At 30.7% G+C, this 24488-nt stretch overlaps 2 protein-coding genes across 2 annotated transcripts in view; one reads left to right on the top strand and one right to left on the bottom strand.

The window, feature by feature from the left end:
• Positions 1 to 1019: 1019 nt before the first annotated feature.
• Positions 1020 to 12005, bottom strand: LOC143230199 (DNA-directed RNA polymerases I and III subunit RPAC2-like). The gene is made up of 5 exons (XM_076463333.1): positions 11830 to 12005; positions 10526 to 10626; positions 6395 to 6471; positions 3198 to 3277; positions 1020 to 1202 (listed from the first exon to the last, which is right to left on the bottom strand). Exons 1-5 carry the CDS (start codon positions 11881 to 11883, stop codon positions 1125 to 1127), a joined length of 390 nt encoding a protein of 129 aa, XP_076319448.1. The 5' UTR covers positions 11884 to 12005; the 3' UTR covers positions 1020 to 1124.
• A 624-nt stretch (positions 12006 to 12629) lies between these two features.
• Positions 12630 to 24488, top strand: part of LOC143228467 (arginine--tRNA ligase, cytoplasmic-like) — a 58742-nt gene continuing 46883 nt past the window's right edge. The window contains exons 1-4 of the mRNA XM_076459723.1: positions 12630 to 12715; positions 15422 to 15577; positions 19783 to 19971; positions 20775 to 21043. Of these exons, the coding sequence (XP_076315838.1) occupies positions 12665 to 12715; positions 15422 to 15577; positions 19783 to 19971; positions 20775 to 21043 (665 nt within the window). The 5' untranslated portion in view covers positions 12630 to 12664. The remainder of the gene's footprint in view (positions 12716 to 15421; positions 15578 to 19782; positions 19972 to 20774; positions 21044 to 24488) is intronic.

Raw genomic sequence — 24488 nt, forward strand, 5'->3', positions numbered from 1 at the left:
TTTAACATACCACAATATCAGCATTAGCTCCTATTTTTATTATTCTTTAATTATCATTAATAAAAGGTTTTTATTTTCTATTTCAGTTAAATTTATATTTTCTACATTTTGTCATGTGTATTATTACTTACGTCAGTGAACACTATTACAGTTAAGTACATTATAAATCATTCTTAAAGTTTATTTTTTAATTAAGACTATCTTTAGAGTGGGGCAACTCTGAATTTTAATTTGCTAAAATTACTATATAATCATTGTTAAAAAGGTTGTTTTTATTTTAATAGTTTTCTTGTTGTATTAGGGTGTTTACTCTTGAAGTTAGCACAGTATCTCTGCACTTCTCATGTTTACTTTTTTGCAATTGTAAACATGTACATGTATTGCTTTAATAATGTTAAAAGGCACCACATGTAATTCAGTGTTAATATTATGTATTACTCATTGTTAATCTGTTATTTTATTGTGAATCTAATTAATTTAACCTGAAATTGAGATTCAAAGTGTCAGAATGTTAGATAATGCTTTTCATTTTACTTATTTCTTTATTATTTTAATGGATATTAGAAATTCTTGAACAATGAATCATAACTTACTATACAACAAGTACCTCCTCAACAATACTTTTAGGGTTAAGTTAAGGTTAATGTGTTCCTTGACTGTGTTTCAATTTTAAAGAGTATTGGTTTTAAAGTTAAATTTAATTGTCTGCTTGAGGTAAAGCCTTAAACACAGAAGAGAAGTAATGTGTGGTATGTGGGAATTCATACATTTTTCTACCAAATTTATTTTGATATAATTTTTAAAATATTTAATTTATGTGTTAATATTCTTTTTTATAGATTACAAATAGGGAGACTTATAATTTCACCTTATAATGAAATTGTTTTGGAAAGTTGAGTATAATCACTTAAAGACTTAAAAAAAAAATCAAATTTAAACTTCATATAAACCGTGTGTAAGATAAACGTCCGGGGAGGGGGACCCTTCAGCATTTCAAGCTCACATACTTAAAAAAAAAGTTGTGTATTCCAAAATGAATTTATGTTACCAATAATTATGGTAAAATGCATACATCATAATCCAGAAACTAATTTATACATGACATTCACAATTCTATGTATGTACTACGTTCCCACTTGCATCGACTCAATCTTCTTGCTGACTTCCTGCTCAATGTGAAGATTATAATCTTCCATTGCTTCCTGTAAGAAAGATATTATTATTATAGGTTCTGATATTGTTTAAATTAACACCATTAATGATAAAAACATCAAACGCTACTCTAACACATAACGTAGGTAACAGTAAAACATATTAAAAATATTCTACATAAAGTAGTTCATATATTACACTATCGTGGCTTAAACTAGTTTCGGTTCTTCTAGAAGCCACTGCCAGTAATGAGCAATAGCTTGTAAATTAATTAATTATCTCTCAAAGACTCACAACATGTTAATGCCATCTTATCAAGAAAATATACAACACTTTGAGACTCGTGTTATGTTGAACACTGGCCAAAGGGACCATCACTACATCAAAAGAGAGACAAATTCATTGGTCACAACTTATTAAAATTTGGAATAATAATAATGATATTCTGAATATCTATTGTGTAACTTTTGTTCTTCTCCTTCACTAATGCGATAGAAAAAACAAAACCTACTAAAAATGGTGGATTTTAAAATTCACATTTCATTTCTAGTTTTCCCATAATTAATGTCTTGTCCATATACATGTAAGCAAATTAATTACAATAAACAGATATAAATAACAACAACCATAGTATTGCATTTTATTAAATATACAAATACTGTCATCCATTGATATTTTCCACTTTATTTTCTCAATACCATTCACAATCAGTTTCTTTTTAATAACAAAATAAAAATCTTATATTTCAATACAGATTAACAGAAATTAAAATATACACATAAATATGAAGTTGTGTATAGAAACACATGCAGCTGATGGTAAGTAAATGCAGCAAACAGCTTAAGTGGATTATATTACTGCTTGCTCACTTCACTGTCATGATGTAACAAACTATTTTACGGAAAAAGGCCTCATCTGTATGTATTCACCAAAATTCAGTACGTGAAGAATAAACCATTAGGTTAAAAGAAAGATTTATTGTGTCATGGAAACAGCTTATAAATCTGTGAAAAACAATAAATCATTCCAGGAACTCAGTGACAGTCTCTCATACAACAAAAGTGTGAACTATGCAAACGTTGAATGCCAAACAGGGACACTGCAGCAATGCCAGGGTTTTGTGAGCACCATACCTGAACATCAGCATCAGATACAATGTCCACAACACCTGTTGAGAACATCCAACATTGGTGCTCAGTTGAACATAGCCTAAGTGGACCAGATGACTCACCCTGGGGAGGTCAACCCAAGACTGCCCATCAACAGGAATTCAAGACAAAAGTGGTGTCTTAGAGTTGGACCCTTAACTTGAGAAACCCCACCTCCCCTTCATGAGTTGCCACACCTGGCAAACATGTGGGTGGATGTTTAAATCCCAGAGAAGGTAAACTGAAAGTACAGAACCATATCTGAGACGTCCCCTCACCATGTACAGGAATCCACCTCAAGGGATACAATTTATAAAACCAGACTTAACCTGAGTAAACACAACAGAATTCATTAAGTATTAAGATAAAAACGACATAAGAAACAGACTTAACCTAAGTAAACACAACAGAATTCATTAAGTATTAAGATAAAAACGACATAAGAAACAGACTTAACCCAAGTAAACACAACAGAATTCATTAAGTATTAAGATAAAAACGACATAAGAAACAGACTTAACCTAAGTAAACACAACAGAATTCATTAAGTATTAAGATAAAAACGACATAAGAAACAGACTTAACCTAAGTAAACACAACAGAATTCATTAAGTATTAAGATAAAAACAACATAAGAAACAGACTTAACCTAAGTAAACACAACAGAATTCATGAAGTATTAAGATAAAAACAACATAAGAAACAGACTTAAATAAATACAACAGCATTCAGTAAGTATTAAGATACAAAAAAAAACAATATAAAAACTATTTTCTATCAGTTTTGGACCAGTACTTAAAATAATGGTGCTTTTAGTTGATCCTTAACCAAATCAGATTAACATCTTCATACGACAATTGTAGAATGAGTTTTCTTAAAGAATGTAAAACAACGAACCATAAATGTCTTGAGGATATGTTCTGACATTCCATATAAATCTTCTAATCCTTTCCTGAAAACTTCTGATGTCGGCTGTCCTGAAAAATATAAAAAGAAATTATTATAAACAACTGAATAGTTTGATATTAGGTTTTGCAAACTTTCTTACATTCAGGAAACTTATTTAAAAATAAAAGGAATTTGACATATTAAAACAAAAGCTATTATGAAATTAGAAATCAACAAACTATTCTAAAGTTTAAAAACAACTGAAAAAGCTAATTACAATTGTAGAGTTGAAATCATGGGGTACATGTGACCAAATACTAATTTGGTTGGTTGGTTGATTTAGTGTGCCAAACGTCCTGTAAAAAGGTAAAAGTAAATGTAGTAAATTTATAAACGGAAATGAAGGTAAAACAAAACAGCATTGAAAAACATAAATAGCATAAAACTAATGTTGACATCCAGTTTACAATGTTAAGAAAGAAACTACAGAAATAAAAGTTAAGAGACTTTCCATAGCATAATGATAATTATCATAACCCACCAGGAAGACTAACAGGTAAGTACAAGAACCACCGTCAGTCACCTGAAGTTGGCCTTTCCAGTCCTGGTTGTGGGTTATGTGTCATTATGGCCAGTACCAAAAGGTAAAGTAATAAAAGTGTTAAATGACATGCGGCAAAAGTGTAATAACTTGCCAGGACGACTAATGGGTAGTTCAAAACAGCAGCGTTAGTCACCTGAAGTTGGCCTTTCCAGTCCTGGTGTTGAGTTATTTAATGTTCTGGCCATTTTATAATGTCATATTGAACTAGAGAGATTGAGACTGAAAAGGGAACCACAATTAAAAAGGTGTAATGAATAAATATGCAACACTTAAATGAGATTAAAAAGATTAATGGCCATTAAAAAACTAAAAACTTTATCAAGGTGAACAGTGTCACCAACACCAATAACACTGTCAAATGTTACAGACAAACCCTGGGACAGAACATGTTTAAAATAGTGCCGTCATTGAGAGTCGTAACGAAGGCAAGAAAGTAAAATGTGGCTTACAGTGATTTGAGTGTTACACAAACTACACACTGGTGCATCAGTTCAAGATAAAAGAAAACGATGAGTTAAAAAACTGTGACCAATGTGTAGTCTAGTGAGAACAACTTCCTCCTTCCGATCCTTACAGAAGCAAGACGGCCAAAGTTCAATATAGGGTTTTATTTGGAAAAACTTGTTTTTGTGTTGGTCACTCCAAGTTGACTGCCAACTGGCACAGAGCTCAGCCGAACCTCTGACATTGGAATCATCAGAGAGGGTTTGGAATGTATGATCGTACCCTGCAATTTAAAGAACCTGCCTTGATGGTGGCAGGTGCACGTGGTGATGTAAATGTCAAAAACGAGAATATCTGTCAGCAGTGTAACTCCATCTTTGCAAGTGGAGATGCACCTCACTGTACAAACTTCTTGAGTGGAGAAACCAATGATAATCTCTGATTTGGGGACATTCTTCAAATCCCTCTCACTAATAACTCCTCGTAATGAATTCAAGGTAGCATGAGGGGTAACCTCAACAGGTACATCCCCAATTGCCTTTGAACTTAAGAGGAGTTTACTGTGTTGGGATGTGGATGTTTCAACCAATATGTCTCCAAATCGAAGCTTCTTTACTGACTTTGGAGAGCCAGCAAGTCCCTTCTGAATAAAAAAGGGAGACATTTGCCCTAAAGGTTTTTCTGAAAGAGAATGTAGGATGAGAAAATGAGGTAGAACTGGTGGTACAGATGTTGAAGATTGCTGATCAGAATCTTCAAGACGTGGTCGTTTACCCGTTGACTGCTTTTTCACTATTTTACTTAAATTTTTGTTAGGAGGATCCATAGGAAAAAGAGAAAATTTCGGTGCCCACCCACCCATCATGGAGCCCTACGAGGGGACGCACTACAATGTCAAGCAAGGACACTGCAGCAACACCAAGGTTTCGTGAGCACTATACCCAAACACCAGCATCAGAAACAATGTCCACAACACCCATTGAGAACTTCTAACACTGGTACTTGGTTGACTCTAGCTCAAGTGGACCAGCCAACTGATCCAAGGGGCCCCACCCAAAGGCTGCTCGTCTACAGGAATTCAAGGCCAAAGTGGTGTGTTAGGGTTGGACCCTTCAACCACCAGGATCCTCTCCTCCCCTTCACGCACAGCAAACACGTGGGTGGATGTTTAGATCCCAGAGAAGGTAACCTGAAAGAACAGAACCTTCCCTGGGAGTTCCCCTCACGACATACAGGAATCCACACTGAGGGGTACTAATTTGGGAAATTATAAAAACAAACAAAAAACAACTAAATAAATTCATATTTTGAATAACCTTTTTAATGATATGTCTTTAGCAGTAAATATAAGAGCGAACTATAGTGATGTATTATCGGACTGAATATATATATTGGCTTGTATTTGTTGTGTTTTGAAAGCCAGACTTGTGTAGTTTCATTTATTTTGTCTGGTATTTGATGTAAGTAACTGATATTTTATGAAGTAATTTAAACTAATTCCTTAGCATTCCACTTCAGCTTATGTCTGGTGGAAAAAAAGTTCCAACACGTTTCTTTTTTTTCAAATATTTATGGGCTAGTAAAACATTTGATATAAACATGTAAAACATTTGATATAAACCTGTCACTTCATTCTCAAATATTTATTAACACTTTCTTTTGCATCCTGTACCTTAAAATTCCACTTCCATAGTTGGAAGAATTAATGAATATTTGGATCTGAAATACATTTTTAAAACTTAACCAAAATAAAATGTAGATGACCACTGATGTGCAAGTTACATTCTTTAAATACACATAATTTGTATTTCAGTGACACCATACATGTATTAACTTTGTGTGTATGTGTAACTTCACAATGTTAAAACACGGTAGTTTTTTTGTAAGTAACGAATTTAGTAACACATCTGTACCAGAGCCCAACTTCATAAGAATACTGTAACTTAAAAATATCTCTAATATATCTGAATATGTGCAAATGGTATGTTTGGATCAGCAAAGCTTTCTTTTCTAAGAAAGGGTTATAAAACAAAAATATGAATGTAGTAACCACAGACATTGTTAGCGACTTAGTAAACACTACATGTCATGTCCAAAGACTGAAATAACACTTTGTACTTTCAACTATTGTTGTATTGAATATAACTGTCAAACTTACCATATGTCTGAATCCTCAGATTGATTTTGTTTTCAGATGGATGAGGTATTGCATAACCACAGAACTTCACCTGAGGACTAATAACCATTATAAAACATTATTTCATGTGCATCTACACTAATAAAAGTTATTAGAACTATGTAGTAAAGAGTATACAGGTAATTTTCAATCCACTGTTCTAACATTGGGATACTAAATCAACACACTAGCATGATTTATTTTTTAATTTACTGCTATAACGTCAGGATACTAAATCAACACACTGGCATGATTTATTTTTTTTAATTTACTGCTATAACGCAGGGATACTAAATCAACACACTGGCATGATTTATTTTTTTTAATTTACTGCTATAACGTCGGGATACTAAATCAACACATTAGCATGATGTATTTTTTTAATTTACTGCTATAACGTCGGGATACTAAATCAACACATTAGCATGATGTATTTTTTTAATTTACTGCTATAACGTCGGGATACTAAATCAACACATTAGCATGATGTATTTTTTTAATTTACTGCTATAACGTTGGGATACTAAATCAACTCACTAGCATGATGTATTTTTTTAATTTACTGCTATAACGCCGAGATACTAAATCAACACATTAGCATGATGTATTTTTTTAATTTACTGCTATAACGTCGGGATACTAAATCAACACATTAGCATGATGTATTTTTTTAATTTACTGCTATAACGTCGGGATACTAAATCAACACACGAGCATGATGTATTTTTTTAATTTACTGCTATAACGTCGGGATACTAAATCAACACACTAGCATGATGTATTTTTTTAATTTACTGCTATAACGTCAAGATACTAAATCAACACACTGGCATGATGTATTTTTTTAATTTACTGCTATAATGTCACGATACTAAATCAACACACTAGCATGAATTATTTTTTAATTTACTGCTATAACATTGGAATACTAAATCAAAACACTAGCATGATTTATTTTTTTTATTTACTGCTATAACATTGGAATACTAAACCAACACACTAGCATGATTAATTTTTTTTATTTACTGCTATAACATTGGAATACTAAATCAAACACTAGCATGATTAATTTTTTTTATTTACTGCTATAACATTGGAATACTAAATCAAACACTAGCATGATTTATTTTTTTTATTTACTGCTATAACGTCAGGATATTAAATCAACACACTGGCATGATTTATTTTTTAATTTACTGCTATAACGTAGGGATACTACATCAATACACTAGCATGATGTATTTTTTAATTTACTGCTATAACATTGGAATACTAAATCAAAACACTAGCATGATTTATTTTTTTTATTTACTGCTATAACATTGGAATACTAAACCAACACACTAGCATGATTAATTTTTTTTATTTACTGCTATAACATTGGAATACTAAATCAAACACTAGCATGATTAATTTTTTTTATTTACTGCTATAACATTGGAATACTAAATCAAACACTAGCATGATTAATTTTTTTTATTTACTGCTATAACATTGGAATACTAAATCAAACACTAGCATGATTTATTTTTTAATTTACTGCTATAACGCAGGGATACTACATCAACACACTAGCATGATTTATTTTTTTTATGTACTGCTATAACATTGGAATACTAAACCAACACACTAGCATGATTAATTTTTTTTATTTACTGCTATAACATTGGAATACTAAATCAAACACTAGCATGATTAATTTTTTTTTATTTACTGCTATAACATTGGAATACTAAATCAAACACTAGCATGATTTATTTTTTTTATTTACTGCTATAACGTCAGGATATTAAATCAACACACTGGCATGATTTATTTTTTAATTTACTGCTATAACGCAGGGATACTACATCAACACACTAGCATGATGTATTTTTTAATTTACTGCTATAACATTGGAATACTAAATCAAAACACCAGCATGATTTATTTTTTTTATTTACTGCTATAACATTGGAATACTAAACCAACACACTAGCATGATTAATTTTTTTTTACTTACTGCTATAACATTGGAATACTAAATCAAACACTAGCATGATTTATTTTTTTTTATTTACTGCTATAACGTCAGGATATTAAATCAACACACTGGCATGATTTATTTTTTTTATTTACTGCTATAACGTCAGGATATTAAATCAACACACTGGCATGATTTATTTTTTAATTTACTGCTATAACATTGGAATACTAAACCAACACACTAGCATGATTTATTTTTTTTAATTTACTGCTATAATGAGGTATACTACATCAACACACTGTTATGAACACTTGTATTTCAAACTAATTACAGTATTTAATAGATTGTTTTAATCGTGAAAGAAGATTAATCTGTTATCTTCCTAAAAGAAGCCAGTTTCTGGAATAGAATCCTTCAAGACAACTTACTAAATAAACATTTTTATCAATGTAAGACTGTAGTATATGCAGTAATAGTACAATACTATGTAGGTGGATGACATTACAGTCTGTCAAACTAGAATATCTATAGACAAAAGAAATTGGCCATCAGATTTCATGTTGATACCACAATATATATATATATATATATATAAAACAACAATACCAATAAACTGAGACAAGTTGATTGACAAAAAAAGTTTTAAAATGTATTCTTAAACAAAGAACACTTATGTTACCATTTCCTTTTTGTTTGTTTTTGAATTTCATACAAGGCTACACAAAGGCTGTATGTCCCTAATTTAGCTGTGTAAGACTAGAGGGAGGACAGCTAGATATCACTATCCACCACCAACTCTTGGGCTACTCTTTTACCAATGAATAATAACTGACCCTCACAGTATTATGCTCCGACGGCTGAAAAAAACGGACATGTTTGGCGCAACAGGGATTTAAACCCGCAATCCTATCATTTCTTAATATATTAACATAGTTCCAGAAGAATTTTCTGTGTTAACTGTTTATTCATATACATAAATTGATGATCTAACCAAAAACACCTTAGGGGTGAAATAAAGGTACAGCCAAGAAAAGAACTGAGTGTGCAATTTAAAGTAATGAAATCAAAATTGGTAGCTACACTAAACTGGTAACTACACTAACAGCATTGATAATAATTCAAGAGCAAACATTCATCCTTTAATTAGCTAGGTGACGTATTTTGTTCAACATGGGGCACAATGATGGGTAAAACAAAATTTGCAGCCAATAGCTCGATAAGATAAGAGTTATGATACAACTGTGGTTGAGTGGGAGAGAAGTTATGGTAGAGTTTATGACAAGAAGAGACACAAGCTTGGTACTGATTATAAGTGAAGGGGGTGAGAGAGAAGTTATGGTGCAACTGTGGTTGAGTGGGAGAGAAGTTATGGTAGAGTTTATGACAAGAAGAGACACAAGCTTGGTACTAATCACAAGTGAAGGGGGTGAGAGAGAAGTTATGGTGCAACTGTGGTTGAGTGGGAGAGAAGTTATGGTAGAGTTTATGACAAGAAGAGACACAAGCTTGGTACTAATCACAAGTGAAGGGGGTGAGAGAGAAGTTATGGTGCAACTGTGGTTGAGTGGGAGAGAAATTATGGTAGAGTTTATGACAAGAAGAGACACAAGCTTGGTACTGATTATAAGTGAAGGGATGGTGAATAACAATAACAGACACAGAACGACCGCTGGCTAGGTTACAACATACAAGATCTTATTTGAAATCCTGTTATGTGCCACATTTAAGCTGCTGAATCGTGATTCATTAATTTGTGATTGATGTTATATTAAATACTGACAACACTGAATGGTTTTTCTTCCACTATAGAGGAATGTGATTTAAACATTCTTATGAATTAATATCATATCTATTACCACCCAACAAAGATTTGATAGCTTACACTTTGTACATCTTAAAACCAATCATTTATTATACAGTAACCTGAACTGGTATAATACAATGCTAAAAAAAGTCTTTAAACAATTGAAAACTGGTTCAGTAATATAAAATTTTAAACCTGATATTTTTGGGAATATCAGTAGACTGAATAATAGAACAAATAATGAGTGTTATTATAAAATTAGATGCATAACAATGATACAGAACCCGCTCTCAATTCATCTGTACATGTTTAAATAAATTAACACATTTTCAAGAATACAAACTTTTTCATAATCACATATCGTAAAGCGTTTCCTAAGGTGTGGTCTTCTCCATGTAAAACATACGTCACACAAGTTTCATCTTCCTCATTCTCGGAAGGGAGCTGAAAGAAATATTAATATCACATTCTTTAAATAAATCACCAGATTCAGGCACAAGTACACTAAAAATAATTTTAAGACTTGGAAAAAATTCCTAATCTGAATCAAGTCTAACTCAATAATTAATGTGAATTTTTATTTATACTTCACCTTGTAAAACTAGTTTTTAAAAGTTTAAATAAATTTATTTTTATATTAAATTTAAAATTTCTACACTTTTTTTCTACATTTTTTGCACTAAAATAAAGTGATCATTGGGTTAGTAATATTCAATGTGTGGAAATAACCAGAGCAAATGGTGTAGCAAGAAAACAATATTCATGAAAAAACAATGGCATCATAAAGTGGACTACAAGTTACTTTGCACTGGAAAAAAATTAATTTTTTTTCCATATCCATTACCAATTAAATGTACATGATTAGTTTATTGTTTACGGAATTTTCCACAAGGCTGGACAAGAGCTATCTGCATGAGCCAGCCTTAATTTTGGAATGACAAGCTGAAGGAAAGGGACCCGATTGATGCTACTCACTGCCAACTCTTGAGCCACTTTTATCAATTGATAGTGAGATTGACCATCATTTTATAATGCCTCCACTGTTGAAAGAGTGAGCATGTTTGACACTTAATGTCAAAGTATGACACTGGGTCAAGTTTTATCTTATAATATTTCTAAAAATACAATGTACTTTAACATACTTGGCTTGATAAGAGAGAAGTTATGGTATAACTTTTCAGTATCATGGTTTTAACACATGAATAACAATATATTAATTTTAAATACCTATTAACATTAATAGTAACATAACATTAACTAGAGAATGGCGATTTAAATTTTATCACTTCCTAGTACCAGTAACAGTATTAGTACTAAAGTTTAAATTTATCATTCTCTCAATTCTTGGTCTCACTCATTTCAGTTATAAAATAACTCCTTGTTACAACATGGAAGTATGATTAATACAAGTTTCAAACCGTGTTTCAGTCAAACATATCAAGAAAACTTAACACATTAACGAATCAACTTACTAATAAAAGTCACCATTAGAAATAGTATGTAAAAATACAATCTCATCAACAAAACCGATTAATTATAAATTACACAAATATTTCACTGTCAGTAAATATTTTGTTTTAGTTTTACAATGAGTGTGATTCTTGACTGAAGTGTAAACTCTTCAGAACTTCAAGTAAAAGGACCTACGACTTCAAGTCGGCGAGAAACACTATTAGTATCAATACCCGAAGCTGACCCCATTAATGCATAAACAGCAGTTCGATTAACTATTTTTTGGACTTATTAATTTTAAATAATAAAACTCCTTCACATCTGTCACAACTATATATTACTTAAAGAATTCAAACCCTTATTTAACGTGTTATTGTAGCGACACCTCACTTTCAATCTCTATGATTAGGTCAAATAAAATACTATAATAAGGAGTGAAAAAAAAATACAACAATTTCAATATATTTATTTCGTTGATGTATAGCCTTTACTATGTTTTTTTTCGTTAATTAGCTATCTTAAAATATTCTGCTCAGGAGGATCAAAAATAAATAGCTAAAAAATGTAGTTTTTCTTTTATTTTAGAGTTCCTAATTTCACTGTTCTATTTAGTTGGTAATAATTGAGACATTACTTATGGTAACTGCAATAATAGTTTTAATTACGCTATTCTTTAATTACTACATATAGTTAAAAATATAATAAATTAATGACACTTTCAATGTTGTTTGCTGGTACTGTTTGAGCGAATCGCTCAATCCTATTACCACCACCAATATACTTCGAAGTATGTATTAAAACAGTATTTCAAAAGTACAAATATAAATTTTAAGAGTTTATAAGGATACGGTTATTTTGTGTAGTTCAAAACTAATTCTTCTATGTACTGTGTGACACTTATATATATATATTTATACAAACTAATGCTATTTTTTTCAAATCAAGAAAGTAAGATTTATATGCACAAATTAAAAATTGGTCCCTTTTCATTTTATTGTTGCGGTTGTCGTTGTACACGTGCAGTACAGTAATGGATATGGAAACTGTAGTTAAACTATACACTACAAAAGCAGAGAAAGCGGTATGAATCTAAGTTAATACTTATTTGTATTGAAACTAATTACACAAATTGTTATATATAACAATAAAAGGAAACATTTCTGGAAAGACTTGCATCTAAGTTGCAAGTTGTTTGTTATCACCATTTTAACGGACAGTCTTTTAGGCTTCATTTACACCACGTGAACTAAAAAAATACAGCAATTTGTAAACTGTAATACTAATACTAATATACAAATGTTTACTCCTTAGATTACTAGTATTAAAAAAGTTGACATTTTATATTTCCATAGTAGTAGGTCGATTAGTAAGTGTTAATACTAAGAATTACGAAGCGCGTATGTTAAGATGTGTATTATTAAATGTTCACGTTAATAATAATATTAATTATAGCATCTGATAAGTGTGATGCAAAAATAATCAGTCAATTTGGTACTTAATTTTAAATGTGTTACTAGTGAAATAATGCTTAGAAATTGGGATTAAAATTTATATGAGTTTAAAAACTAATTGTTGATGACGAGAAGTCAACTTGAAATAAAAATGCATCTTGGAACAGCTGGTATGAATATTAACACTTTTATTGGTAAGCAGAGAACAACGTTTTGAACTAGGAAGGTTGAAACTTTGTTCTCTGCTTACCAATAATAGTGTTAATACCTGTACCAACCATTCTGAGATACATAAACACTAACTGTTTGACTGTTAATGTTTATAGTTGCACTAGTAAGAAGTTAGTTACTAGTCTAAAGAAATATTATTTTTTATCCTTTCATTTGTTTGAGGCTATCTAATGAAAGTTAATTATGTATTCATAATGTAAGCTTTATGGAAAGATAATTTATTCTAATTTGATATATTTGTGAGTGTCCATTTACTCTTTGTTTGTATTTGTGTGAGGAAGATCTGTGTATTTGTTTAATGGAAGATCTGTGTATTTGTTTAATGGATAATTTGATTACTATTCACGAGAGACTGCTACCAGTATACAAATTTATAAAATCTTAAACACTGTTAGTTTTGCAGCAAGAGAGAGAAAACTAACTCATTAGCTTTTAGAAACTGTTCATTCATGGTTTGTTACAGTTTCAGAGACTTTTATCATTAAAGTTTGCCCCCCGCTATTGCACCGGTATGTCTTCGGATTTACAACGCAAAATCAGGGGTTCGATTCCCATTGGTGGGCTCAGCAGATAGCCCGACGTGGCTTTGCTATAAGAAAACACACACACATCATTAAAGTTTTACAGCAGAGACTATTATGGGTCAATGTTTTAGATTTGTTAACCTAAGTGTTTTTATTCAAATTTTTTGTTTTGTTTTTTTGTCTCATAAGGCATTTTATGATCATGTTTTCCCTTTTTTATTACAGATGACACAATTATTGGAAACAGTCATAATGTATTTTCAGGCATATTGTTCTACTATATTTAGAGTAAAAAAAACATAAAGAGGATGTGAACAAATACAGTAACACTATCAGTGTGAGAACAGGTATTAATCTGTTGATTATAAAGAGAGAATTAAAGTCTGAAGTTATAACAGTAAAAATTTTAATTTAATTTATCCATTCCACTAATAAAAATTAGATTCTTTCATCAATAATTTTAAGGTCATTTTATAATTTGGGAAAGTTACTATTCAGCATTAGTAAGTTCAGTTCTTTCTTTGTCACTCACAAAAACTGTCACTGTTCCACGTTAAATTAATTTTTATAAGCCATCAATTGTTTATAAGTGTAAGAAATTATGTTCAGTCAGCCATATTAATGATTGGTTTGGTTTTCAGATTCACTCAAAGTATATAGCTTACTCTAATCAAAATTTATTATTATTAAAAATCATACTAGATTGGAGATGTTTTATTCACATTTTTATCAGATTATTACTGATATTAGAAGTATAAAATGTGTTACTTTTATCACTGATATTAGGCCTAATGGTTTCATTATCTTCTTGGATTTTATTAAATATAAGTAATTTGTATCTTCTCTGAACTCTGTGGTTAAATTCAGTTCATCTTTTATTTACCTTATTTTCTTCAGAGAATGAAAATAATTTGAAACTAATGTTAAAAAAAACTTGTGAGTTCTACCTTCTCTGTTAATTAAAATCTATGATTACATTTTGTTTTGCTTTAACTTACTTATCCTCAGAACATTTGGCTGTTTGCTCTTTAGCCAAGTTTTAATGCTTCAAGTATAAGTTCTTGATTTATAGGCTAGAACTGAATACATTATGAAAATGTTACTTTGTATGGACAGAATCTTAATACTTGTATTTCTAACCCATTCTGTACTGATTGTCTAAAGGTTTTGTAAGTCATTTCTTAATACAGGTAGATTAAAATTATCTCTTTCCCAACCTGCACTGAGAAAGTGTTACTGTGATTGTGAGAATATGAAAAATAATACTTAAAAAGTATGTGTAACTGTTAATTTTGATATACAAAAAACATATTTCTTGTAAAACAACCAAATACCCACATGTGAATAATGAAATTACTAGTATAAAAGTGTTTTTGATCATAGTTTCTGAATTATATAAAAATGGTTGTCCTTTCAAACAATACAGTTTTATGTACTTGTTTGTTGATTGCTATTTAGAAAAAATTTGTTGATTTTTTTTTTTTGAGGTTACTAGACAAAGTTTAAGATGTTACTCATTTTGTTGTGTAATTCACTTTTTAGTTGATTTTATAGAAATTTGTTTATTTCTTATTTAAAAAGGAGGAAGAAATCCAACTCTTAACATCTGAATTAGAAGAACTGAAAAAGTTCAAGAATGGAATCACTTTCCCAAGTGATATGGAGTGTTCTCCAGAACTGGAAAAATTGCGTGTCGAAAATATGAAGCTGAGATATCGAATTGAAATCTTGAAGAAGGTAAAACATGTCTTGGAAGATGTTGTGCTTGGAAATATGACATTTTGTAGTTACCTTCGTGTTGGGTATTAAAACGTGTCTTGTGTTGTGCTTGGAAATATGACATCTTGTAGTTACCTTCGTGTTGTGTATTAAAACATGTCTTAGTAGATGGTGTGCTTGGAAATATGACATCTTGTAGTTACCTTCGTGTTGTGTATTAAAACATGTCTTAGTAGATGGTGTGCTTGGAAATATGACATTTTGTGGTTACCTTCGTGTTGTGTATTGAAACTGGCTTGTGATGTGCTTGAAAACATGACATTTTGTAGTTACCTTCATGGGTATTAAAACATGTATTAGTAGATGGTGTGCTTGAAAACATGACATCTTGTAGTTACCTTCATGTTGGGTATTAAAACATGTCTTGTGTTGTGCTTGAAAATATGACATCTTGTAGTTACCTTCATGTTGGGTATTAAAACTGGCTTGGGTTATGCTAGGAAATATGACATTTTGTAGTTACCTTCATGTTGGGTATTAAAACTGGCTTGGGTTATGCTAGGAAATATGACATTTCAGGATGTTAGGGGATAATACTGCAACTGGCTAGTGGTTACTCTTGTGTAAATGGAGAAAGCACAGTGTTTGGGTTTGATTTGTTGCCAGTTTCATAGCCCTGGGTGAGAGAATTGAAATTTTTTTATTTTTATTTTTTATTAGCAATATTTAGTTACAAGATTTGTATGATATGAATAGTGTGAGTACAAGAGTACCGTCTACGTTGTTTATTTAGAAGCATACACCATGAATTTATCTACATTTATAAAATTAACTGAGAATGTTTTGGTAAATTGTTTTTACTGTTTTTTTGGACAAACTATTTGTAGAAATGTTTTTGATGTGTCAAGTTTTTATTGAAATGATTGCTTGTCTTATTTTTATTTTTTATTATTATTAAAATATTAAGTTTTGAATGATGTAATAAACCTGAAGAACTTTATTGTTTTGTACATTTTTAACTGCACATTGTCAAAAGGGTCACCAACTGACCTCATAATTATCTCAGATTTTGTTTTGTTTTAAAGGAATCTTGAACTGAAGTCATTGTTTTTTAAATGAAATTTTTCCTCATTTTCTTTTAAGATTTCTTTTAGGCATTTATGTTGAAGCATGTTTACTTGACAAGAAGTTTGCTTTGAGTTTAACAGATGCAAAGTGAAGATGTCCCATCTCCGTTTAGTTAAACAGTTGAAACATTATTCGAAAAAATTACCAATGTAAAAAAAATCATATGATTTCTGCAGTGAGTAGACATTTTGGAAATATCTATAGATATAATAATAACTCTTTTAAAATATATTTGACTCAAAGACCGAGTCTTTCTGTATTTATTTCAGACAATTTACTTCAAAAGGATTCCATTATTATTTAGTAATAAAGATGTGGTTTCAAGTTTTATGTACTTTAAGAAACAGACTTTCCAATATATATTTTCCCAAATTTTGATGTAAATGGTTTAATATGCTGCAGATTATGTTAATCCTTTTACTGCAGGTCATGGGTCAAAGGTCATCATTGCATTTCAGGACTGGCATTCAGAAGTTTATTAAACTACTATTTTATGAATTTTTGTCAATAAGTTTTGAATCAAATTGTAGATTAATTCAAACTTTAATATTATGCATGAGTTAATTTCATAATTTAAAAGTAAATGGTAAAGGAACACATATATATATTAGTGAGTCACGTGATATGTTGAATGCAGCACTTTATGATGATGAGAAACCCATTTTAAGTAAAAACGTATCTCAGGATGGTTGGTATTGGTATTAACACTTTCACCAAAATAAAGCAGAGAACAACATTTTGACATTTTCAGGTTTTTTGGAAAATGGTCCTTTATATATTCTTACCACAATATATGGCATGTGAATAACCAATCAACATTTTAGAATGTCCCTAGTGTGGTTTTATCAGTCACATTAATCTGTGAAAAGGCTATCACATTCTTTTGATCAAAGATTTCCAGGTGGTGAATTGTGTCTTTAGTCTGCTCAAAGTTTTGTATTTTTTAAAACATAAATACAGCTTAGTTACTAAACTTAATAAATTATAGTGTAATTCTATTGTATCAGTACAGTTATTTATGATTTTTTGGTTATTCAACTGTATATTTAAAACCTAAAATAATTTTGTTTGATATGCTCAATGTGTGAAATTTTAAAAGGCTTAGCAACTTATGTCCTGCAACACTCAAGTTCAAAGGTTGTAGGAAGAAGAGGTAGTTGTATGCTTTATTTCTTGATATATTATTCTGTATTTCAAGAAAAGGAAGATTAATAATTTATTTTTAAATAGTTATAATATATATATATACACACACACACACACACATAATGTATAATAATTGAAATGTGACTGTATATTACAAAATACAAGTCCACTGAAACTCAGCCAAGGCACAGAAGACTAAAGGTCAGTTTATATTACTAGATACATAACATGAGTGCCTGTGTACTTTGTCAATGCAAGTTATGTAATGTTAGCTAGACATGACTGGAAGGTAAGTATATAACATTATGACTTAAACTACTTCGTCTAAACATTTGTATATTTGTGTTATAATATGTAATCATTCTAGTACAAGAAAAATCATAATTTATATTCCTAATTTGCTTACGATGGTTATGAGGTTGGTCAGGCCCAACATAGTTAGAAAAAATAACATAAAATGTAAAGTCTCACTGAAAATAAACATTTGAAATGTATTTAGAGGTTTCAGAGATAATGTAAATAACATTTGAGATTTTGTGATGAAGAATAGTTTTATTCATAACATGAAATCACTTTGCACTCAGACTGGTATTAAAACATACTCTTATTTTCACAAACAAATATTTATTAAAAGTTACAGTGAAAGCACTTAACGTGTGTGAAGGTGTAGGCAGGTTCTTGTTTATTATACTGAACCCATAGTGAAAGGGTTAACGTGGCTCAGATCAAAGTTTTGAAAGCATCACATCACTGTGTACAAAAAATAATCTTGTCTATTGATTATAATTGCGACTGTATGTTGCTAAGTTTGTGATAAAGAACCAGGAATAAGACAGAGATGTACTTGTCTATTGATTATAATTGCGACTGTATGTTGCTAAGTTTGTGATAAAGAACCAGGAATAAGACAGAGATGTACTTGTCTATTGATTATAATTGCGACTGTATGTTGCTAAGTTTGTGATAAAGAACCAGGAATAAGACAGAGATGTACTTGTCTATTGATTATAATTGCGACTGTATGTTGCTAAGTTTGTGATAAAGAACCAGGAATAAGACAGAGATGTACTTGTCTATTGATTATAATTGCAACTGTATGTTGCTAAGTTTGTGATAAAGAACCAGGAATAAGACAGAGATGTACTTGTCTATTGATTATAATTGCGACTGTATGTTGCTAAGTTTGTGATAAAGAACCAGGAATAAGACAGAGATGTACTTGTCTATTGATTATAATTGCGACTGTATGTTGCTAAGTTTGTGATAAAGAACCAGGAATAAGACAGAGATGTACTTGTCTATTGATTATAATTGCGACTGTATGTTGCTAAGTTTGTGATAAAGAACCAGGAATAAGACAGAGATGTACTTGTCTATTGATTATAATTGCGACTGTATGTTGCTAAGTTTGTGATAAAGAACCAGGAATAAGACAGAGATGTACTTGTCTATTGATTATAATTGCGACTGTATGTTGCTAAGTTTGTGATAAAGAACCAGGAATAAGACAGAGATGTACTTGTCTATTGATTATAATTGCGACTGTATGTTGCTTAGTTTGTGATAAAGAACCAGGAATAAGACAGAGATGTACTTGTCTATTGATTATAATTGCGACTGTATGTTGCTAAGTTTGTGATAAAGAACCAGGAATAAGACAGAGATGTACATATGGTAACATTTGGAGATCTGTGAAATTAATTTGTTTTTAAATACATATTTTAATAAGCCAAATTTATTTCCATTTTGCTGCACATAAACCAAGAAGACACACAAATTAATGTGCAACTTTAACGACTTCTTTGTTTGAAGGTTGTGATGTCTGTGTGACTGTTAAGCTATCATTTGTTTGAACTTCCAGGTTATTTGAAAATGTTTTTGTAACTTGTGTGAGGAAGTGTTTGTGAAAGAAACATTTGTCATTGTAATTGTATTTAACTCATTTGTAGAGCCTTGAAGAAGAGGAGTCACGAGCTGGAAAATTCATGAATAGTCCTCGGGAGTTAATCCTTGGGATCTTTCGTCAAGCCGTAACAGAGGCTTTTCCTGAAATTGAAGATCCTCCAGTTCCTGTGTTGCCTAGTAACCAGGAGAAGTTTGGAGATTACCAGTGTAATAGTGCTATGCCAATAGCTCAGGTAAAGGATGTTGCCACAGTTTTACATACAGCTGGTAACCAAGTGTATCATGTAAAGAACATGACAGTTCTTTAGTTATCAACAGTAGTAGCGTGTCACATACCTTCTACAGAATTTCTATATAACTCATGCTGGAATATTAAAGTTGTTTTCACCTGCCTCATGAACTACCTTGCACAACTTTGATTTTGTTACACACTTGTTATGTAGTATTTCAGTGCTGGGAGCTATTATTGCATTCACCACTATACTGGTGGGAATAGTATGATAGCCTGTACTCGAGCAAGGATTATGAAGGATTGGCACTATTTGATTGAGTAGATGACAGCCAATTACAGTGTAAGCTATCAGTACTTGGATAAGCTAGCACCAAAGGGTTTGTGCCTACAAAGACACAGTACATGCAAACTATAAAAGTCAATGTTTCCTACAAACTTAAAGTAAAAATTTATTGAAACTTTTCTGTTTTATAAATTTAAACTAGTTCTTTCCATTTGTTTGTATAATCTCAGAAACAACAAGTATAACTTTCTTTAATGAGAGTGTGAGTTGGCTGTACGGTAGAGCTCTGGATTTAGGGTTTGGCAAGATGGTCTCAAATTCATGAAATGTTAAAAAAAATAAAATATTCTTCACACTGTGAATTTGTTTTCTGATTGAAAGTCAACTTTTTAGTATGACTAGCTGTCTTCCCTCTGGGCAGTAGTTCAAAATTAGTGATGGCAGCTAATGGTTTAGTCTTGTTATAAATACAAGAATACAAATACATTTCTCTGATAAGCTGTGTATTTTTTACTTTTCAGCTTCTAAAGGCTAAAGGTAGAAAATGCTCACCACAAGAAGTGGCCAAGGAAATAGTTGCAAAACTTCCAGGCTCAAAAATACTTGATAGAGTGGAAATTGCCGGTCCAGGTTTTATTAATGCTACTCTAAACCGGGAGTACGTTTGTTGTCAAGTCACTAAGCTGTTACAGAATGGAGTCAAACCACCTAACGTTGGGCGGAAGAAACGTGTTGTTGTTGATTTTTCAGCCCCCAATATTGCCAAAGAGATGCATGTTGGTCATTTAAGGTTTGTCTTTAAGGGCTAGTTTTTATAAATTCTCATTGTAAGAAATGTTATTGTAAGGTTATTTCTTGTACGGAAACATAGAGATAAGTAATTATTTTGTGCACAAATTTGATGCAAAGAAAATAGACAACAAAATGTATTGTGAACTGTTCAACAGATATTTTGAGTTGGTTAGACTTCTAAAGAAAATTACACAGTTTAATAGGAAACAGTGTCATTATTACACACTGTTTAATACGAAACAGTGTCATTATTACACACAGTTTAATAGGAAACAGTGTCATTATTACACACAGTTTAATAGGAAACTGTCATTATTACACACTGTTTAATAGGAAACAGTGTCATTATTACACACAGTTTAATAGGAAACAGTGTCATTATTACACACAGTTTAATAGGAAACAGTGTCATTATTACACACTGTTTAATAGGAAACAGTGTCATTATTACACACAGTTTAATAGGAAACAGTGTCATTATTACACACAGTTTAATAGGAAACTGTCATTATTACACACTGTTTAATAGGAAACAGTGTCATTATTACACAGTTTAATAGGAAACAGTGTCATTATTACACACAGTTTAATAGGAAACAGTGTCATTATTACACACTGTTTAATAGGAAACAGTGTCATTATTACACACTGTTTAATAGGAAACAGTGTCATTATTACACACTGTTTAATAGGAAACAGTGTCATTATTACACACAGTTTAATAGGAAACTGTCATTATTACACACTGTTTAATAGGAAACAGTGTCATTATTACACACAGTTTAATAGGAAACAGTGTCATTATTACACACAGTTTAATAGGAAAGTGTCATTATTACACACAGTTTAATAGGAAATGGTGTTATTATTACACACAGTTTAATAGGAAACGGTGTCATTATTACACACTGTTTAATAGGAAACAGTGTCATTATTACACACTGTTTAATAGGAAACAGTGTCATTATTACACACAGTTTAATAGGAAACAGTATCATTATTACACACAGTTTAATAGGAAAGTGTCATTATTACACACAGCTTAATAGGAAACAGTGTCATTATTACATGCAGTTTAATAGGAAACAGTGTCATTATTACATGCAGTTTAATAGGAAACAGTGTCATTATTACACACAGTTTAATAGGAAAGTGTCATTATTACACACAGTTTAATAGGAAAGTGTCATTATTACACACAGTTTAATAGGAAAGTGTCATTATTACACACAGCTTAATAGGAAACAGTGTCATTATTATATGCAGTTTAATAGGAAACAGTATCATTATTACACACAGTTTAATAGGAAACAGTGTCATTATTACATGCAGTTTAATAAGAAACAGTATCATTATTACACACAGTTTAATAGGAAACTGTCATTATTACACACTGTTTAATAGGAAACAGTGTCATTATTACACACAGTTTAATAGGAAACAGTGTCATTATTACACACAGTTTAATAGGAAAGTGTCATTATTACACACAGTTAAATAGGAAATGGTGTTATTATTACACACAGTTTAATAGGAAACAGTGTCATTATTACACACTGTTTAATAGGAAACAGTGTCATTATTACACACTGTTTAATAGGAAACAGTGTCATTATTACACACAGTTTAATAGGAAACAGTATCATTATTACACACAGTTTAATAGGAAAGTGTCATTATTACACACAGCTTAATAGGAAACAGTGTCATTATTACATGCAGTTTAATAGGAAACAGTGTCATTATTATACACAGTTTAATAGGAAACAGTGTCATTATTACAGTCAGTTTAATAGGAAACAGTATCATTATTACACACAGTTTAATAAGAAACAGTATCATTATTACACACAGTTTAATAGGAAACAGTGTCATTATTACACACAGTTTAATAGGAAACAGTGTCATTATTATACACAGTTTAATAGGAAACAGTGTCATTATTACATGCAGTTTAATAGGAAACAGTGTCATTATTACACACAGTTTAATAGGAAACAGTATCATTATTACACACAATTTAATAGGAAACAGTATCATTATTACACACAGCTTAATAGGAAACAGTATCATTATTACACACAGTTTAATAGGAAATAGTGTCATTATTACACACAGTTTAATAGGAAACAGTGTCATTATTACACACAGTTTAATAGGAAACGGTGTCATTATTACACACAGTTTAATAGGAAACAGTGTCATTATTACATGCAGTTTAATAGGAAACAGTATCATTATTACACACAGTTTAATAGGAAACAGTATCATTATTACACACAGTTTAATAGGAAACAGTGTCATTATTACACACAGTTTAATAGGAAAGTGTCATTATTACATGCAGTTTAATAGGAAACAGTATCATTATTACACACAGTTTAATAGGAAACAGTATCATTATTACACACAGTTTAATAGGAAACAATGTCATTATTACACACAGTTTAATAGGAAACAGTGTCATTATTACATTAAGTTTAATAGGAAACAGTATCATTATTACACACAGTTTAATAGGAAACAGTATCATTAATACACAGTTTAATAGGAAACAGTATCATTATTACACACAGTTTAATAGGAAACAGTGTCATTATTACACACAGTTTAATAGGAAACAGTGTCATTATTACACACAGTTTAATAACAAAGTGTCATTATTACAGTCAGTTTAATAGGAAACAGTATCATTATTACACACAGTTTAATAGGAAACAGTGTCATTATTACATTAAGTTTAATAGGAAACAGTATCATTATTACACACAGTTTAATAGGAAACAGTATCATTAATACACAGTTTAATAGGAAACAGTATCATTATTACTCAGTTTAATAGGAAACAGTGTCATTATTACACACAGTTTAATAACAAAGTGTCATTATTACAGTCAGTTTAATAGGAAACAGTATCATTATTACACACAGTTAAATAAGAAACAGTATCATTATTACACACAGTTTAATAGGAAACAGTATCATTATTACTCAGTTTAATAGGAAACAGTGTCATTATTACACACAGTTTAATAACAAAGTGTCATTATTACAGTCAGTTTAATAGGAAACAGTATCATTATTACACACAGTTAAATAAGAAACAGTATCATTATTACACACAGTTTAATAGGAAACAGTATCATTATTACTCAGTTTAATAGGAAACAGTGTCATTATTACACACAGTTTAATAACAAAGTGTCATTATTACAGTCAGTTTAATAGGAAACAGTATCATTATTACACACAGTTAAATAAGAAACAGTATCATTATTACACACAGTTTAATAGGAAACAGTGTCATTATTACACACAGTTTAATAGGAAACAGTGTCATTATTACATGCAGTTTAATAGGAAACAGTATCATTATTACACACAGTTTAATAAGAAACAGTATCATTATTACACACAGTTTAATAGGAAACAGTGTCATTATT

This window comes from Tachypleus tridentatus, chromosome 10, assembly GCF_004210375.1.
Source record: "Tachypleus tridentatus isolate NWPU-2018 chromosome 10, ASM421037v1, whole genome shotgun sequence".
NCBI lineage: Eukaryota > Metazoa > Arthropoda > Merostomata > Xiphosura > Limulidae > Tachypleus > Tachypleus tridentatus.